At 26.0% G+C, this 21,836-nt stretch overlaps 2 protein-coding genes across 3 annotated transcripts in view; one reads left to right on the top strand and one right to left on the bottom strand.

Annotated features, from left to right (window-relative positions):
• LOC114126665 (neurobeachin-like protein 1) overlaps positions 1-21,836 on the top strand; it is a 107,733-nt gene that overhangs the window by 6,083 nt on the left and 79,814 nt on the right. For both annotated transcript variants that reach the window (XM_027990665.2, XM_027990663.2), the window contains 18 exons: positions 9-189; positions 248-435; positions 496-658; positions 767-900; positions 957-1,116; positions 1,184-1,434; positions 1,553-1,711; positions 1,809-1,980; positions 2,057-2,497; positions 3,352-3,590; positions 3,662-3,819; positions 4,257-4,412; positions 5,051-5,177; positions 5,240-5,582; positions 5,764-5,922; positions 5,992-6,182; positions 20,317-20,466; positions 20,924-21,081. In XM_027990665.2, coding sequence (XP_027846466.2) covers positions 9-189; positions 248-435; positions 496-658; positions 767-900; positions 957-1,116; positions 1,184-1,434; positions 1,553-1,711; positions 1,809-1,980; positions 2,057-2,497; positions 3,352-3,590; positions 3,662-3,819; positions 4,257-4,412; positions 5,051-5,177; positions 5,240-5,582; positions 5,764-5,922; positions 5,992-6,182; positions 20,317-20,466; positions 20,924-21,081 — 3,530 coding nt within the window. The remainder of the gene's footprint in view (positions 1-8; positions 190-247; positions 436-495; positions 659-766; positions 901-956; positions 1,117-1,183; positions 1,435-1,552; positions 1,712-1,808; positions 1,981-2,056; positions 2,498-3,351; positions 3,591-3,661; positions 3,820-4,256; positions 4,413-5,050; positions 5,178-5,239; positions 5,583-5,763; positions 5,923-5,991; positions 6,183-20,316; positions 20,467-20,923; positions 21,082-21,836) is intronic.
• LOC114126666 (sialidase-like) lies at positions 6,555-16,906 on the bottom strand. Its single transcript, XM_027990666.2, has 2 exons — positions 16,627-16,906; positions 6,555-9,336 (listed from the first exon to the last, which is right to left on the bottom strand). Exons 1-2 carry the CDS (start codon positions 16,651-16,653, stop codon positions 7,033-7,035), a joined length of 2,331 nt encoding a protein of 776 aa, XP_027846467.2. The 5' UTR covers positions 16,654-16,906; the 3' UTR covers positions 6,555-7,032.

The raw sequence follows: 21,836 nt of genomic DNA, 5'->3' as shown, positions 1-21,836 counted from the left end.
TTGTGTAGGTACCGAATTATTTACTTATGAGAGGATCAAGTGCTATGGATCCATATGTTAAAGACTTTCCCCCTGGCATGCAAGATTCTTTGTATGGTTGTTCTATGTGCCTTAAAGGTCAACTAGGTCCAATTTGTTTGTTTCCTGAATATCTATCAGCTCAACAGATAAAATCTATATTTGACTTGGGTAATTAAGAACCTTAAAAATTGTGTATATTTTATAAATTTATTAATAATTGTTTTAGGTCCAAATTATTCTTCACTTAGTACAATGGACGATTCTACATGTGATATATTAGGACTGTTTAATAGATCAATATTTTACTTTAGTCCTACTGCTGCTTCTAGTCGTGATACTGCTCTAGATTTAAGTCAAAAAAATAAAATCAATGCTCGTCTTACAGCAGCTGTTAATAAATGTTCACCCATACAAGTACTTCAAAAATATAATAATTTTTTTTTTTATTGGTGAAAATAACATTATGTTATCTAGGATGTAATAAATATGATTGGAGGTCTATGTGTTTTGTTTCCAATTTTGGAAAGTCAAGTTTTAAATGAAAATGAACATCTAGGTTTATTATCATTGGATCATACAAACACAGAAGTTTCTTTAGATTTAGACGATGTTTCATCTCTTCGTTCATACTCTCTTGGTATGCAATTTAATTATTTGGTTTTTTAAAAAATATTTTTGGCTATAAATTATAAACATTATTTATTTATCTGGGTATTTATTATATAATATGATATTTAATTTTTAGATGAAAGACTTGAGCTACATCCTATAGGCTTATTGTTTATTTTAATAAAAAATCTAATGAAAGGAAATGTTGTTGGACAAGAACAACTTTTAAGAAAAAATGGCATACCAATTTTAGGAGAATTACTTACAAAAGTAAATAATGTTTGTTTAAATATAATGTGTTTTTATATATTTTTAATTTGTTATAGGTACCTTCAGATAAGATTGATTTGCAAATGTTAGAAGCAATGCAATTATTTATGGAATCATTACAGGAGATTTCTAACATCCAACTGTTAAGACCGTTTTATCAACATATTCTTTTTAATTTTTCTATTTGGTGTCGATGTTCTTTTAATGTGCAAATTGGTAATATTTGTTTGTTACTAACTAATTAATATATTTTTTTTTAGTATTAAGAACATCATATTTTTAGGTGTCGTTAAGATTATATATATGTTGATAAAAAATGATCGTAAATCATTTCGAAAACGATTTGGTGTTCAATTTTTCTTAGACACTATAAGAACTTATTATACTACATGTGATGTATTATCAGTTAATCATATTACAGTACTTAGAGCATCTTTATTGGATATTGTTCGATTTTATATTTTAAAAGATGTTAGTATATCAGATATAGATATTATTGTACGATATCTCATAACATGTAGATCAGAAACAATGGTAACTATTAATTTTTATTTTTATTTAAAAGTTACGTTAGTAACACTTTTAAAAATATTTCATATTTATTTTTTTATATAAAAAATAATGTTGCATATCACAATACTATTAATTTTAGGTAATAGAACTATTAGATGTATTGATAAAACAATTAGAAAATGAATCATGCAAAGATCAGTTATTTTTATTGATGTATGAACCTCAAACTGCTGAAATTTTATACTGCATTTTAATTGAAAAATCTATTAGTATGTTAGCAAAACATAGAGTTTTAAAGGTATTTTTTTTTTTTTTTAAGTATTTTCATTTTAATTCTATAAAATAATAAGTTAGTTATTAGTTAAAAATTATTTATATTTATTTTTTATTTTTAGTTTTTGTCAATAATACTTAAAACAAAGTATGTATATGAAAGGCAAAAATGTAATTTACGATTACAAAACTCTGGTTATGGATTGTTTCCGGGTCTTATATCATTGCTACCAGATTTTCAGAATTTATCAATGGAAGTCACTTTAATGATGTTTGATCAGGTTTTATTAACAGGTATATTTTTAAATCTAATTGACTGCTACTAAATACTATACATGATTCAATTTTATGTATTTTTCTAAATTTTTAGATTCCATGTGTACATATCCAGCAATTTTATCAATTCTTCATCGTCTAGCCTATGAAGATATTGAAATAAAACTAGAAGTAGCTCGAAAGTTATTAGCAATGATTTACATGAATCCAAATGCAGCTAAAGCATTTGCTAAACAATTTGGTTGGCAAGATTGTGTAACCCGGCTTTTAGTACATCGATTAGCTGAAGGAAAAACATCACACAACAAAGATCTAATGAGCTTTGAAGAAAATGATGTTGAAAAAGTTTACAAGAAATTAACAAGATGGAGTTCATATCCCAATATTAAAAAAGCTAAACATTTATCTTTAAAAAAATGGAATTCTATGTTTGAATTTAAAGAAGAATTTTCTGATAATGCAATTTGTGAAAGTTCTATATCAGCAGTAAAAAATTTTTCAGATGCTGCTAATTTTATTGAAAATGAAATAAAAGGTAGTTATAATTTATTTTAAATAAGCTATTTATTATTAAAGAGTCTACAATATGGTAAATTATACTGATAATAATTTATAATTTGTAATAATTATTATGGTTACTTACTCAATAACAAAGTCATTTAACATTTATTGTTAGCAGAGTGGTTACCTATATACTTTCCTCCTCTCATATTTTTATATTATAAAATATTTTATTTTAAGATTAAAATTATTAAATAATAATCATTCAAACTATTGATGTTGTAAATTGTTTAATTTTTACATTTTAATTAATCTAAAAAAAAAAAAATATATGATAATAATGCATTTAATTTTAAATGGCTTTCATTTAGTGGATTTTGATTTTAAAACTTCAGTTGTTGAGTTAAAATGACTTGGACAAATAAGGCTAATCAGGCGTGTAGCTAGAAATTTGTAGGGGGAAGGTTTGTTATTCAAAATTAATTGACAAATGTATACACACAAAATTGATTACTTTACGTATATTTAAATTTGTCACATATATCATGTATCATATATTGATTTAAGATAAATTGTACTTATAATGCATCTTTATCCTGATAAAACATATTCAGTATCCATGGCTGTGGGGGGGGGGGTGTTACTACACTTGTATCACCTCCCCTGGCTACACGCCTGAGGCTAACAAAATAAAGTATCAATTTTTATTTAGCATTGATATTACAAAATTGTAACTTGTAATGACAATGTATATATCCGTAGAATTTAAACTTTGAAATATATATTTAGCTCATATAAAAAATATAATATGATAAATTGAGTGTTTCTTAAATCAGTTTACACTGAACGCATGCTGTATTAAATTCTATATTATTTATATTTATTTAGGTGTGGCTGGATCTGTATCAGCAGTTGTTGTTGACAATCTTCAGTATGCTTCAGAAAATCTAAGTTCTGCTGTTAATACGGTTGGTTTAGTTGTTAGTGACAATATTCAAATTGCATCTGATAATCTAGCACATGCCATGAACAGTGTTAGTGGTAATATTCACTCAGCTACTAGTAATTTATCATTCGCTGTTACATCAGCATACTCAATGTTTAAACAAAAAACCACTGAAATTCAAGTAAAATAATTTACATTGTTTTGTTTGAGTTATATAATAATTATAATTATTAATATATGTTGACTATTAAGGAAATTGGAGAAAGTGCTAAGGAACGAATAAAAAAGTATGCAATGTATTCACCCCATTCTGATAGAAATACTATTGATGAAGATAAAGCTCAATTAATGACAAAACAATTATTAGTTGAGTTGGGCCTTGATATAGATTCCTACAGTATGAGTAATAGGTATGTCTCTAAAAATATATTATTTAGATACCTAATATCTAAATATTTATTTGTTAATAATGAGTTAAGAAAAATTACAAGACACAAATTAGGATTATAAATTATTTTATTTTTGTCATTTGTTTAAAAATTTATTTTATGAATTCAACAAAGTTAATATTTACTTTATAATTTGTTTGGAATTTATAATTTATAAATTTGATTAGAATTAATTGTTTCCTGTATAAAATGAAATATAATTTATCATAATTTTATACATTTTAAATTAAAACTTGCTTATATGTATACTTTGTCCAGTAAGAGACACATAACAGTCTAACAAAAATTCAGCACTTGAAAATATATGTTATAAAATATCTTATTTTGTATAGCTGTCTACTCACATATTATATTTAAATAGGTATAAGTTAATATTTATTAAGTATATTATTTTTTAGATCTATATCTAGCAGTCTTGAAGATATATCATCAATAAAATCTTCTATTGCACCAGATAATCGTTCAATAAGTTCTGGAATTGTTATGTCTGATAATGCATCAACAGCTTGTGAAGATGTTGGAAGCAGTGATCAGAATGATTTCGATACTATCAAGTAAACATTTTATATTCCTGATTTTAAGTTTAATAAAATCTAATAAATTTAGGTCGTTATTGTATATTAATCAGTTAATTTTGTCTAAATTTTGTTTAGTATGTACAAAATATTAGATATGATAAAACTATTAATGTCAATATATTTTTATCTTTAATTGTATCGACATAACGTTAATAACATTTTATTTTGTTTATTTTAAATTTAAACATTCATTTTTAACTATAGAATAAAAAACCACAATTGCTGAAGCTGAATAAAATACTTGAGTATGGTAAATTAAATACATATCTCAAACAGCATATTTTGTTAATTTTTAATTAAATTAATTTGTAATAATTAATGAAATTTTAGTTTCTTATTATACTTTTTGTGTCATATTTTAGATTATGTCATTTTATCATATGATCGTATTATGGTGTAGTATAACCATTTTCTGTTTTTAAATATTGATTATAATTTTAAAACTATTTATATGGATTATGAGTACTAATATCATACTAGTATCATATAATAAAATAAATGTACTTATATAATATAATATTATTCATAATATTATATATATAAATTAGAATAATTATAAAAAAAAAAAAATTATAAACTATTATTAAATGTGAATTATATTTTATGTTCGATAGTCCTTGGCAAGAACTTTCTAGTAGTAAAACAGAGAATAAAGAAAACGATTTATGTTCATTGGTAGAAAATATTCTTTTTGTTGTCATGTGGCGAGGAGTTAATATTCATAGCAAAAATTGTTGGAAGGTACTTAATTTAAATGTAAAGATAATATTAAAATACTTTTGTAATGGTTTTAAAATTTTTAGGAACGTGGTCAAGTTATGGCATGCATAAATATGCTAAGTTTAAACAATATGTTATATTGTTCTCATTTAGAACTGAAGCTACATATTTTAGAAAAAGCTGTTGAAGCTGTATTAAGTGACCTTCATGATTCTGGATCTACTGTTGATGATCATTCTAAGATGGAAAATATTGGTCAGTTGATAGGTTTGGTATATGATTTAGTTGTATTGGATCCAAGTCCAAATTTTGACAAAAAGTGTTCAGTGAAATTACTTGATGGTTGTATAAAATTAATCGAACAATTAGCTATTTTTGGAGATAATCAAGAACAATACAACAAAGATATTGCTATGAAGACATATGGTAAGAATTTCTATGATATACTAATAAAATTCAATTATTTATTAGTTTGAATTGAAAGTAATTAATTGTACATAGATTTATTTTTTTTTCACCCAAATATAACATAATAATATGTTGAGTTGTGCTTACTTTTTTATATTTAACTGCATTTTTTGACTAGTTTTATTATTTTTATTAACAGGACTTTTATTGAGCTGTTCATCAAGTCCAAATATGGAAATTTGTGCTATGGCAACAGTTAAATTGCATACTATATTACAAACAAGTAATAAAAGTGTCATAGAAGTTGAATGTTACTTATTACGTTCAGCAAATAGTATTTTACAAAAAGCACTTAAAGGTAAGTTAAATATAAAGCTTCGAATTAAAAAATAGTTATTAAAGTTATAATTAACTTTAAATATTTTAGATGACAATATGGAACGTTATTCTTTCATTTTACCATTAGTAAAAACTCTTATTACTAAACTGTCTGAACCATTAAATATTTCTAACTCTGAACTCCCAAACTTGACCGAAGTCTTATACAGTGGAAATTTTTATGACAGATTTTTACCTTACTGTTCTACTGAAGAATGGACAGTTTTTATTGAAACTAAGGTAAGATTATATAATTTTTCTATTTATTTATTTTTTTGAATTATTTGGTTTGTAAAATTAATTATATCATATTTAGTTTAATCACTGGTAATGATATAACTAGTGTCTAGTAAGATTGGTTATTTACTGTGATAAATGTTGAGGAACTAATTTTTGATGGTATATTGCATACACATATATATGTTGTACATATATATTATAATACATAGCTTAAGTACATTTGTTCATTTTTGAATTTTGTGGTGGTTGTGAATTTGTGAAGCACTATATTGAAATATTTTTAGTACCAAAATGACTATATTATGAAGAGTAGGTATGGTTTATCTTGTTTTTAAAATTGTTAATATTCGGTAATAATAATATAATAGATACTGTTTTTATATTTTATTTATTATAATATAATTTAAATTAAATCATACACTTATATACTTAATAAAGAGTAAAAAAACCACACATTTTTAAATTTAAATATAAAAAGTGTGTTTTTATCACTATCTCTCTTTTATATTACATTGGTGCTCTTTAATATCTATGGTGATTACATTATAATGTATGAATTTGTAAATTAATTTCATGTTTAGAAAAAAATAATAATTATAAAACGTTCATAGGTAATATACATATATTAATATAGTATATATTTATACATCTAAATCTTAATATTTAATTCATTACTTTATAACTTAACTGACTCACCATTAAATATTGGCAAATAATAGGTTATTTTATAATATTCATACCACAATATTTTTTCAAGTAGTAGAACTTGAGTTTTGTAAAATTACATTGCATATTTTACAATAGTTAAACTTGTTAACATAAAAGTACATAATAAAGTTTTGTAATTTCATCATTTTAGACTTTCAGTGATTTTCCATTGATTGTCTGAATAAGTATGAGCACTTGAATTTTGTTCAGAATTATATTCATTATTTCTATGATTAATTGGAGAATTATCACTTAGTGACGCAAGGCTATCGTTAACTTGAGAAGGTGATTCTTCGTAGTTAAAACTAAAAGTCTTTGTAGGTGCCTGAAAACCTATATCTGTTTTTTGTGTATTTTTAGCTATGTATTTTAAGTACGCATTAAGTTTGTCATTTACAACTACTTTTTTTGTCTTCAATTTTTCGTCTAAATTTGAAGACGACACGCTATCACTTTCTAAAGATTCTTTATGACGCCTTTGTAATATATTTGATGGTGGCGTTGTTTGTGTATCTGGACTTTGAGTGTTGTATTGTGAGCTGACTACATGAAATGAGTCTTCTGATGGCTGACTTGAATCTCTTTTATTAGTTGGTTCTCCGTATGAATTAATCGTTGTTAATTGAGAATTTTCTGGAAATGAAACTGAGTTTGATACGCTGCTATAAGAGCCTTGAGTGTCTCCATTACCTTTAGGTGAACCATAAGTAATTGAAGGAATTGGTGCACTAAATTGAGTGCGAGAACTAAATAAATTTCCTATATTAAATGAATCTAAATTATTGCTATGAGAAGAAGAACCAAACGAACTAAATGATCCAGATGTCGGGGTTCCATATGATGATGATGGTATATTTGATGGTGCACCATATGAAGATGAAGGTCCATTAGAAGGAGCTCCATATGAAGACGAAGGTCCATTAGAAGGTGCTCCATATGCAGTTGATGGTACAGGAAGTGATACAGAAGGAGTTATTGAAATTGAACGAGTAGAAGAGGGTGCGTTATAATTATTTGTTGGTATTCCATACGATGTGGCTGGTGGTGATGGTGCTCCATAAGAAGACGACGGTGATGATGGTGCGCCGTAAGATGATGATGGTTGTGATGGTGCGCCGTAGGACGATGATGGTAGTGATGGGGCGCCGTATGATGACGTTGGTTGTGACGGGGCACCGTATGATGACGATGGTTGTGATGGGGCACCGTAAGATGAAGATGGTTGTGATGGTGCACCGTATGATGACGACGGTTGTGATGGGGCACCGTAAGATGAGGATGGTTGTGATGGTGCACCGTATGATGACGACGGTTGTGATGGGGCACCGTAAGATGAGGATGGTTGTGATGGTGCACCGTATGATGACGACGGCTGTGACGGTGCGCCATATGAAGAGGACGGTTGTGGAGGTGCACCGTATGATGATGAAGGAGGAGATGGTGCACCGTATGAAGACGATGGTTGTAATGGTGCACCGTATGATGATGAGGGAGGAGATGGCGCACCGTATGATGATGATGGTTGTGATGGTGCACCGTATGATGATGAGGGAGGAGATGGCGCACCGTATGATGATGATGGTTGTGATGGTGCACCGTATGATGATGACGGTCGTGACGGTATGCCATATGACGAGGACGGTTGTGGAGGTGCACCGTATGATGATGAAGGAGGAGATGGTGCACCGTATGAAGACGATGGTTGTAATGGTGCGCCATACGAAGAAGATGGTTGTAGTGGAGCACCGTATGATGATGACGGTCGTGACGGTGCGCCGTATGATGACGATGGCTGTGACGGTGCATTATAAGAAGACGGTAGCGATGGAGCATCATATGTTAGAGAAGGAAATGTTTTCAAAGAAGATGTTCCATATGAAGAGGATTGACTTTGTGAAGGTGCTCCATAAGAAGATGACGGTGGTGCTCCATATGAAGACGACGGCGGAGCTCCATATGATGATGATGGTGGAGCTCCATATGAAGACGATGGTGGTGCTCCATATGACGATGATGGTGGTGCCCCATATGAAGTGGAAGGTTTAAATCCTCCTCCAGATGGTGGTCCGTAAGATTGCGTTGGTTTTGATGGTGGGCCATATACTGGTTTAGGTCGTCCATAATTTGTCTTTGGTGGTGGTCCGTATACGGGTTTTGGAGGTCCATAATTTGGTTTTGGGGGTCCATAATTTGGTTTTGGAGGTCCATACTTGGGTTTTGGAGGACCGTATTTTGACTTTGGTGGAGGTCCATATTTAGGTTTTGGTGGTGGACCATAAACTGGTTTTGGCCAAGCATTGGATTTTGGTGGTCCATAAATAGGCCTGGGTCTTGATGGCTTTGGTGGTCCATACTTCGAAGGAGGTTCTCTTCGTATTCTAACAAGTGACTTATCTTCAGCTTCTACTATGTTGTAGAAACTTATTAAAGTAGTCAGTAATAATATCTGTAACAAAAAAAAATATATATATATATTATATATACTTATTAAATTGAAATCAAATGCAGTTGGAAAGTCAGTGATTAAAAATACTATTATGTTAAAAAAGTGAAGTGTTATTACAAGTAGTAATTTATATTACGAAAAATAATAATAATGACTTAGATAACACTTATACATGAAACAAGAATACAATATTCTTAAGTTTTAAGTTAATAATTTGTTTTATAAAAATATTTATCTAATTATTATCCACAACACTATATTTTACTAATTCAATTTTAAAATTTTTAGTATATAATATAAAAATTATATACGTGTTTATGAATTTGCGTTATAAAAAAATTTATTTACCGACGTTAGCGATTACCGAAATAATTATTTTATTTTGATAGTAGTGTAGCTTATATAGGTAACATTTAAGAAAATTGTAGATAGGTAGTAAAATATAAATAGCTCTAGTATGTGGTAGTGGTTACTACATTGATTTATTACGAGTACTAAAAATATTTAAAAATATTTTCCTAGTTAAAGATAGGTTTACATTTAAGAAATGAATAGAATTGAAATGTGAATATATGAATAAGATATAATATAAAGATTAAAGATAGTAATCTTGTATCAATGTTTTATGTAGGTGCCTTATTAAGTTATTAATAAAATGTAAAATGAGATAGATTTAATTATAATTTCAAAACCATTTACTTAGACTAAATGGCAATATAAAAATATATTGTAGAGATTTAATATTGGTTTTAAAATTTTATTATTCTGTAAATGTTTTATATTTCTCATGTATAGATTATTATTAATTCATACTGGTAAAAAGGTTTCGGTGGTATCATGAAGCGATTGTATTAATTTTAAATTTTGTTTTGTTGGTTTTTGAAATTGTAAGTTCCAGATTTTCTCAATAGTTTCTCTGTATGTAAAAAATAAAAATCTTGATATTCCTACCATTATGTAAAAACTGCGATTATCTTTTAAAAATCTGCGCTAGTGGCTTATTGTTTTTTATAAATACATATTTGAAAATCTTTATCAATGGTTTTTTTTTTTATTAACATTCATGAATTATTTAACTATTAATGAATAATGGTGAATTATTTAGATTTTATAACACTGATATTTTAAGTTTTGTTTTATTTGGAATTCTAAATCTTGGACATGCAGTTTTAATATCAGGTCATACATAAATTGCTATAAACATTAATGTATTTTTTAATTTTAATTTTATATTATTTATATGCGTTTTAAAATATTATTTAATTCTTATAAACATATCGTAATATCTTATTTTCATGTTTCATCATACTGCACCACTATTCACTTTTTTATTCGGTTTCCTCATTTTAATATTTATTAAAATTTTATAATCGTCTTAATTATAAATCTTGCTAATGAATCTCCATCTTTAATTACCCATAAACTATTGATCAAATGAGTGTTTTATTATTATTTTATTAAAATTATTTTTTGGGCCTTGGCTGTATTTTAATAAAATAAAATAAAAATTATTTTACTTTATGCCTTATTCATATTATACAATTACTAAAAACAAACAAACTTTACTCACATTCGTTTTTTATTTCAAATTACATTTCATTTGAATGTACAAAATAAAATTTATTTTTTATTTTTTTTATTATTATTATTATTATTTTTTTTTGAAGAACGACTTTAACGCCCGAAGACATCCACTATATTATATACTTAATATAGTATATTGTCATTTAATAACGTCAACCGTTTAAGTGTTTGGCACTTTAAAAATCAAAAATATTATAAAGTAACGTAGTTCAGGTTACAGATTAATTTTATAAATTGTTAATGTGTTTGACATATAATTTGATTTACATGCTAGTATATTCTATAATATTTTTGTATAGTTTAAAGTTGTATAAAATTTTACTTTTTTCACTCGAGTAAGACTTCAGTTATCTGATTTTTTTTATTGTTATTTGACATTGTGTACAAGACAAATTAATAGGGTATACCTACCATTTATAAACAGTTCGCATACTCCTTAATAAGATAAAGTTTATACATTGAGAGGTGTTTAGATTTCGTTATATGTTTGTTCTGTACAAAGATTACTTACGGTACTTACACAGTACATGAGACGAGACATATCTGGTTTTATGAAAAAGATTTCAATTAGACGAACGATTCAATTATAATGTTCTTATGTAGTGATGATAAAAGGTAAAGCGGAAATCCATTGTAATTGATATAATAATTTTATGTCTGTATATTAATTTTTTATAATTTGTTAACCTCGTGCCCATATGAAAGTAGAATAATGAGATCGGGCCATCAGGGCATCGTTATGAATATTACAACACACAAATATAGGTAGATATACCGGATGTTCAGAACAACATTTCTGACCACTAGTTCTAGTTGATGTGTTGACCTTCATCTACTGGCACCGATTCTTCGACCTATGTTTATGACCCCTTGTTTTTTCTTTCTAATGTGATTATGAGTAACCCCATTGATGAGATAGAATTTAAATAATATTTAAATTTAGAAACTATTAAAAGTTATGTTCTATAGATAATAATAATAAAAAGAATTCCAGATAAATGGCATCGGTGTCATTGATAAAATGTAAATTATTTAGTTTATTTGTTATATTGCAAATTTCAATGTTACATATCTACACTAATTAATAAATAAAAAACAAAATAAATTTAGTTATAAACGATGATACATTGATAATTAAGTGACTTGAAACCTATGGTTGAAATTATAACTAAAATATACAACTATAAACTGTACATTTGTATTGTACGATGTGTAGACTTAAAAATTCATTAGTAAAATGAAATATTTTGAGGATTTCTTGTATTTAAACGACAGAATAATTTTTTTGATTATCATATAATTTAAAATTTATAATTAAATTTATAATACTTGTTGGTACTATTGTTTTCACTTTATTATGCTATTTCAAATTTCAATATGGGTACCAAGTTAAGTAAGACAGGTCATCTTTGAAAAGACAAATAAATTACATTTCAAATACTATACAAATGATATTAATTGACATATGTGAAAAATAGAATTATACTTTCACTGGAAATCATTGTTATTCATTTTTATAGAACAGTATTAAAATAACGTTGATGGACGACTACCTATTCTATTATATTCGACTGAATAAAACATTTTGGAGTTATAACTTTTTAATACAGTAATCACTGATCGTGTATATAAGAAAGTTAAAATATAATAAGTAGTATAAAATGTGATTTAAATCATTGGATATACTAATTACGTAAATATTTTATACGGCTTCATTAATATTGTCCACATGTATATACTGGAACTATAATATTATGTTATCGCACCTACTTATTTAATAATTTCAAGTTCTTATTCTGTTTAAAACGTGTTAATTTCGTGAATTAGGTATCTACTATTTTACTTATTACTTACATTAGACAAATATAAATATTAGGTTATGTTTTTATATATGTTATTAAATTACAATAGCAAATCGTTAGAGTTAATACAATAGGCGATTATACAATTTAAAAATAAGTTTTTTACTAAATGTTTAATTCAAGGAGCGTAAAATATTTTAAATGTTAATATAGTAAAATTGAAACTTAAATAAATACCAAAATAATGTATAGTTTTTAAATATCATTTAAAACTTTTACCTATAATAAAAATTGTATTTATTTCGTAAAAATATAAATAATTTAAACAGTTGTATTTTTTCATTGTACGAAAATAACTAGATTAAATCAATTTTTTATAGATGTATAAGCTGTGTAGGTACTTAAATATGAAATTATTTTTTCGTATTAATAGATCTCTTTAAAAAATTTAAATGATGGACAATAAATAGATTTAAGATAAAATATTATAATATATAGACTTATTTTTTATGAATTTCTTACGTCCGTGAATTATATGGGATATTTGTGAATTGAGAAATTGATTGATATTTGTATAGTTTAATATTTAAAAAAACTTTTAGGTAAATCTATTACCTATATTAAATAATATTGATATTTATTGTATAAACTGTAATTAATATATAAGTCCACTTTGTATGAAACGATTTATTACAAATTTAAAATTTCTTATAGATAGACGTTATCTATGTACGCTTGTAACATGGTAAAAAAAGTTAGAAACTATAGTACCAAGCTTATAATTAATAAACTTCCCTAATTTACATTTGTTTCTTGAAAATTTAAACAATATATTAATAATATTAAAAAAAAAAAAATTAAAACAATTTTAAGTGTTTTATAAATTTATAATATTATATAACAATTAGAAAAAAATAGTAATAACTTTATAAGTATTGAAATATAAAATAAAAATTTTTATAAAACATCGAATGGGGGTTGGCAAAATCTGTTTTATGGTTGTTTAGTGAATATAGCGATTAGAAAGCAAAGAATCCCTATATTATAAATATAATATAACCTTGATGAATATTTTTAAAAGTATTGTACGTACCATTAATGATTATTATTTAATTAATACTATTATGTCTTACTTGCTATGTGTAAATAATATGTTTTAGCATAAGTAAATAGTACAACATGTAATTCATTGTAGAAATATGTCATATGGGTTCTTTATGTAGTAATGTATAGTATATTATATATATGTGTGTATCTATTGCTGCTTATTAAGTAGTAATTACAAAAAAAGTTAAACAGTTATTTTTTTGGTCGTCAATATGTTAACAAGTATACATTATAGATACAAATATTGATTTTGAAATATCTAATATTGAGTCTAAAATTTTAGGTAAATTAATAGCAATAAATTAAATTGGTAATTTGATGTAAATAATATTTTAATTTATAACCAATTGAATTTTACAAATCTTTCATCTCCGGCACTATTTGTATAAATTAATTTTCTTGAATGTTAGTATTCACATACTGCTAGATGTATATATTATATGAGTATATGGTCTATATAAATATTATGATTAATTAGTTAGTATTTCAGTATAGTATATTTTAAAATCGCATAGCTTTAATATATTAATAATGTATTAGTAAATGATCACTAATGAAACCTTCATGAAAAACCGTGAAAGTATATAAGATATTAAATGCTTACGTAAAATTAGGAAGAGGGAGGTATCTTCTCTTTTGTCATCTAAGAAAAGTGAAAATTAATGTCTTATCTTCGTGTGATTTATGTGCTTTTATTTATATGGATTTTTAAAATTAATTTCTATTTTAACAGTTGCTTCTTAGTATGGTTATTTACGTGTTTTACTTATTTGTCTTCCATTTTCAGCTATACATTAAAGTGACAAATGCTTCTTGTATAAATATTATTTATTTGATCAAAAATAAATTTTCTTAAGATAAATAATATACTATTTACAACAAAATAATTGCCCACTACTTATTCGACTTGTTATATTAATTTATATAATAATTAGGCATTTAATAATTCAATCTAAAATTAAATATTAAATGAATAGATGCCTAAGTATGAAAATACTAAAATGTTAAAACTTATCATGTTAAAAAATTATTCTTCTAATAATATTTATATTTATTACATTATTGTATTGATAGATTAAACTAAATGAATACACGAGAGAGAATTTTCAGAAAAACCATAAACTATATTATGAAAAATCTTTTAAAAAAAAAGATTAAGCAAATATCTATTTTAAATAAGTTAGTAATTAACATTAAAATTATTAAAACTAAAAACTAAAAATCAAATTAAGAAAAACTATCTATAAATTATGATATATTTGTTATATTTGCCAATATTTTAACGCTTTTAAATTTGAGGGCATAAATATTATATGAAAATATATAATTTATTTAACCAATATTTTTCGTATTATACCACAAATTAAAATTATTTAATTGAAGAACAATATTTACATTGTTTGTATCTTATTTTGAATATGGCGTGGTCATTCAAATTATAATTAAAATTTTTTACACTAGACAAATTATATTAACAAATATTCTTATAAAATAAGGGATAGAATGGGGTATATTGAATATGAGTATCTAGCTTTCAGACTCCTCTCAAATCGCGCCTATAGGTTCAAGTACAATTACCAATATTATTTTAATAATTTTTAACAAAATAAAATAAATAAATAAATAAATATATAATCTTTACTTTCATACTTTCAAAAGTGGTAGTGAGTGTTAATGGACTCGCAGACATTTTATGAATGAGCTTTTATTTTAGGCATTTATTATTTAATAATTTTTCTTTATCAAATATACAAAAATATTAACCAATGGCTAGTTCTATTTATTTTTCCTTAAAAGTTTGTTTGATGACCCCAGTATTTTTTCTTATTAATATATGTAAATAAAGTATGTAAAATATATACTAAGAACATAGGTTAATCCTGTACCTATTCATTTTTAAGTTTGAATTTAAAATGTGTTGAAGAATTTATTAAAGGTTAGTTACATTTTAAAAGTATATTTAACATTTATTAACATTTTGAAAATTTAATTTAACATTATTATGTAGTAAATATAAATAATCAAATAAAAAGTATTTGTTATTTAACACTGAATAATGTTCGGAAAATTGTCATTTAAGTCTTCATTGTGTTTAAAAGTTCAAAGTGGATGTTAACGCTTTATATTAATATTAATATTTTGGAAGATTATTTTATTTTAACAGTGTAAAGACTCACGGAATGTATCTAAAAGTATTACATTTTTTTAAAAATTAGGTAAATATAAGGGCAATATTAAATGTTAAAATTACACGTATCTTAAAATTTCTAAAAAAAAATGTACAAAAAATACACTTTCAAAAACATTTAAAGTTATTTAAATTTTTAGTTTTTCTTTTCACATTATTACAAATAAAATGCTTTCGAATTTATTTCTATAAAATTGAATTTTAATGGAGATAATCTCATAAAATCGTTATCTTTTTACATATTTTAAAATGTTACAGTATTAAATTTAATGTAGGCAAGTAGTAATAATGGTGTAGACGTGTAGTGTGAGTGATACTTTAACTTCATTTGTATGGATAACTTTTCTCTAAACTTAACTATTATATCGTTATTATTAATGCCGTATCACCACAGTTCTTTTGATAAACACAAATATTCAAATATTATTTAGAATAGAGATAAGTATTATCCACCAATCATTTCTTGTGTATAATATATAGGTATAGGTATATTAAATGATTTTATGTTAATACTAGTCAAAACTTATTATTTTAAAATCGTGTTTGGTTTATATCGATGAATGGTTCGTTAGTTCTGTATTCGTTTTAGTTGATTATCAAATTACTTACTGTTTGAGCCATCCGTTTAGCCATCATGTTAGAATAATCTGATCAAACTAATAAAAAAAAATAACCATATAGACTTCACCAAATGTCGAACAATTTCAATTCACAAATAACAAAGCAAAAAAAAAACACTTAACAATAATTTTATCTGGTAATGTAGAGTATAACCGATAACGACGGTGATCTTTAACCGTAAGTACACGGTTGCTAACACTTAGCGCGCACTATAGTCGCGGATTGTCGATGTAGCGGCGTCTTGGAGCTCACTGCTGGTTCGTTGAGTTGTCTCCGTGGACGTCTTCTTCTCTCGCCAACGTTCTGCAGCGTAGCACCCGGAACTTACTTTCCCACTTACACTCCGTGAAAAATACCATGATAGCCGTAATCCCATAAACCCACTGAACATTTTTTTTTGTATATCTTTCTTTCTCTCTTACTCCATCTCTTCCACTCTCTCTTACTCTACCTCGCTTGTAATTGATATGTAGCTGACCGTGAATAATATAATAATACGCGCGCGCGAGGTCGTTTTGAGTTCCTCAGTCCATTACTGCCCATGGTAGTACGAAACTTTCATCGCGTCAAAAGAAAGCCGCGAGGTGCGTTAATTAAGATTGTTTTGCATGATGGTGACTAACGTCTGTGATGGACCAGTTTCTGACGCAAAAATCATCTAAAAAAATTAAATAAATTCCAAAATACGTGTTTTTGCTAATAATAATTATCAGCCTTGTAAAATATTCGAGTAATAGTAGTTTAGTACTTTTTAGACTGAGTAGAATGATGAATATATTGGTTTTACAATGACGCGTATTTTTATTTTTTTAATCTATTATCACTCATCGTCGTTTATAGCTAGAACAATATTTAAATGAGGTATTAAAACAAATTGTAATTTTCTATAAATGTTGATAAAAAATATATATCCGTTATTTAGCTTAAAAAAAAGTTATACAAAGTTCTTTTTTCTCAGAAGTTGTTTTAAATAGAATTAAAAAAAAAAAAGTTTAAAAACAACCTTCGGGTTTTAAAGATTTAATCAGTATATTTCCACTCTACTAATTATGATAGCGCAACCCTTTGTACCTCGCAATTCAAATTATTAACGGTATTATTAAATATTTCTACAACAAGAAGTTAATTTACATTCGTATTTAATAACTTAAAGACTATTTTGTAACATAATGCATTAATATGTTTAAAATTTGTTTTGATAAATGAATGACAAATTTTGTATGTATCGAAATATTTTATTAGGTGTTTAGTTTTGGTATCCATTATATTAGTATTAATCTTTCAACTTAACTAAATATTTTGTATAATTGTAATACACAATATAAGCTATAATTATATTGAACATGATAGGAATATTATTTAAATATTTAGTTGTATTAATGTGGTACAAACATTGTTATAAAAATATATATTTTTATTAGTTTCTATGATATCAAATTATATTTGTTACTTATTAACTGATTTTTTTTTAACCATTCATAAATTACCATTTTTATTAGTATACCTAGTAAATACTGGAAATCATATTGTTTAGATCTTCTAGAGTTTAATTCATAGAAATGGTGCCTTGAATAAAACTTATTCTTGGGGACCGTGGGAATAGAGTTACTAAATTAAATCTAACTAACTTAATCCCCCCCACCCCCTATCGAATACTATATGTTTATAAAAACATCATACATACATAAATTGACATGTGAATGTTTTAAATTTTTAATAATGTCATAAATAATGTTTTAAGAAATTATTTTTTTGAATACAAAATAAAGTGATACAGTAAAAATTTTTTTATAAAGCATACATAAATTGGAGCCTTTATTAGCATATCTCAAAATGGTGAGTAAGATGGATCACCTTTTATAATTTCCTAATTTACTCTTATTGTTTTTGTTTTGATTTTGTGGCGTATTACATATTACAAATTACATAAAAAAAATAAGCTAATATTATGTTTTTAATGAGTTTATTAGATCTAAATCGTTGAATAAACTATTAAAGTACATGCCGATTATATTTAAATATCCTAAAATTTACTTAAAATATTTACTTTTATTAATAAAATAGTTTATTTTTATTTATCACGTATTTTTTTAAGCTTGTTTCAAAATAATTTAAACATAATTAGTAACATGTTAATAAAAAATAATAATTTTGACTTTATAACACAACGTTAAAAAAGAATAAAGATTTAAAAATTTCCAAACAGTGTTTAATATTTTAAGCTTGTAACTGCAGTCTATCTTTTTGTCGTAAAATATTTACACTGAAGTTATAAAAAATAAAATTGTACTTATGCTTCATGAAAAAAATTGCTTAGATAATATTTTAAAATAATAACTCTATAAAATTTACTATCTGTATAGTTTAATAAAGATTTTTTTTTACCCATATAATAATAAACATATTTTGTTGATATTACAACGCTCTCTTCTGTGTTCAGTATGAATGTAATATTTTCGTATATTTTTTCAATAAGAATATTGCTCCAAATACCATTGTCCAATCGTTTTTCCATACGAATAATATTCTTCTTTAAGAATGATATTCGTTTCGTTTATTTCAATCCCATTGTTCCGATGTAACATGTAATTCTAGCGAAAGTATTCCGATGTGTACGGTATGATATACCTTCGTACAAACATTATTATGTATGTGTGTAATACGGCAAACAGGCAAAGTCATCTTTGACGAATTTTCTATAGACAAAAAAAATAATATCTTGACGTTAAACATAATTACATTTGCCGTGGTCGAAATATTATGCAAAGTATGGCATTTTACTAGACAATTGACTATGGTCGGGATTAATACTCGATTGTGTGAGGAAGTGGGCAGTTGTAGCGGGTAGCAGATTCACGTAATAATAAACTATAATATGATATTGAAATGTGTGATGATTATTCCTTTCACTGGAAAAATACACCATTAGCAGTGGCGACGGCGAATAATCATTACAATAATATAACGAAGTGTTTCTCACGGTGTCTGGCCATCATTATCGATGAAGGGGTCACAAGAGGTTTCGGAAAGTGAAATCATTGTTTTTTGGATGGCACGACCTAAGTCCATTTTTTTCGGGTGTAGCAAGTGGACATAAATGAATAGAAAGCTACACGCTATGTTTAACTTGGGTCGGAGTCATGCAGAAACTTGGTAGATGCCTTACTTATAATAAATACTAAACTCACTATCATAGATTTTCTTTTTTTCTTTTTATAATATTTTCATTTTTCTTAATAAACGCGATTCGTGATGTCTACTTATATAATTCTAATTAGCCACTAATTGTCATCAAGTAGTTTATGACTTCCAATTAAAAATAATTAATTGAACTAGGTTGAGCTGTTCTTGAAGAACTTAATATGTGTGCAAATACATATTATAAATGTACTATAAGGTTTACAGTTTCACCAGTCCCGAATTAGCATTGTCTTGTTCCATTCACTGACACCCTCATTCTATGATATACAGAGAAATTCGCTGTTCGTCATAACACTGACACATTAAATAATTGCATGTTTACCTCTGACCCCTGAAAGATGTGATTTAAATTCTAATCACAATGGGTAATATTCATAGAACGTTGTCTTGTCACACCTTTAAAATGGAAAGTACGACAGTCGCCGGATTATGATTGATGTGGTCTTTATGACGAACCGGTATTTTATTTTTGCGCAGGTATCGGACCTTTGCAACGACTATCGAAGATCTATGAATGCCGAGATTACCGAGTCCATGAATACATTTTGGGCCGAGTGCTATGAATCGTACAAAAACGCACTGGACACCAGGAGTAGACTTGTAGCCGAAAGTCGAAAATCGTTTCAGGTACTTAATAAAACTACGTCATTTAATATGTGCAGTAGGTAGGTTTACACCTTTTTATTTTATTTCAATTATTATATACAAGTGGGCTTGATTCATTATTTAGAGACTATTGTAATTTTATTGCATAATGTCTCATAGTAATATACTTGAGATTTCTATACGTAATTTTACTTGACGAATAGATTTAGTGACTCGTGGTTTCTACTTAACTTTTAAAAGTACTTATTACATACTATAAAATTATTATCGTGGCTCACTTTCTATTTTTGAGTATTAATCTAATTAGTAACATATTAAATGTATGAATATTTTTCTGTTCAGTTATTAATAAGTAGGTATATAAATTAGCTTATCAATTAAACGGTGTGCATTTATTTTGATACGGTCATTAAACGCGCTTTCATTCACTCTTATCAGAAACACTGAAATTATTTTTAATCATTGTGTTATTTTTTAGGCGTTAATATTAGAACCTTTTAAGATTAAAAAAGAAGAAGAAGAATCAAGAATATATTTAATGGAAAATCAAAAAAAAGCTCAACGATTATTGGTTCGTGCTAAATGGAGACAGATTAAAGGATACCTGTGTGGAGAAAGAGGACCCTGGAAGTCAAGGTTAGTATTTTTTCCTTTAATAGAAAATTAAGATGTATTTCTTTGACATTTAATTTATATCATTTATATTTAGTCGATATAATTTTAATAATGACATCAATATAAATATATATATATATATATATATATTTATATGTCTGTATATCATTATAAGTGTGAACTATAGTTGTAAATTTAAAAAAAACAATATCATTGTTTTTAAAAATTACTTACGTAGCTGGTACTTACTAAGTTGCTTCAAAATTTGACTATATTTTAATTAAGTGTTAAAAATTTTATGTAATTTATTACACAATTTATTGTACAAAAACAAATAGTTACTAGGTACTTTATATTAATACCTAAAATAATAAGTTATGTCTTATATGGTAAGTACATATCTTAATGATTTAATCAGATAATTATTTCAATTCTAACTTCGTGTGATAAATATCGTGATTATCTATTGTTCTATTATATGATATGATACTAGTTTATTTATAATTGTTTTGCTGAGAATCTAGTTATGTTATTTGGAAATTAATATTCAAGTGATAAAAGTGTTGTATATGTATCTACTGAAATAATAAATTCAGTGTAATATTTTGGGAATGCCAACAGTTTTATTATATGGCAACTACTGAACTACTTATATATTTATAACAAATATTACTCTGGTATGTGATACATATATTGTTTTCATATTTAATCTAATACGCTTCCGGTGATAAATAATTTTTAGAAACAAATTCTTTAAGTCTTGAGAAATGTAACTG

The sequence above is a fragment of the Aphis gossypii genome, chromosome 3 (assembly GCF_020184175.1).
Source record: "Aphis gossypii isolate Hap1 chromosome 3, ASM2018417v2, whole genome shotgun sequence".
NCBI lineage: Eukaryota > Metazoa > Arthropoda > Insecta > Hemiptera > Aphididae > Aphis > Aphis gossypii.
This window is presented reverse-complemented; position numbering and strand designations above follow the sequence as displayed.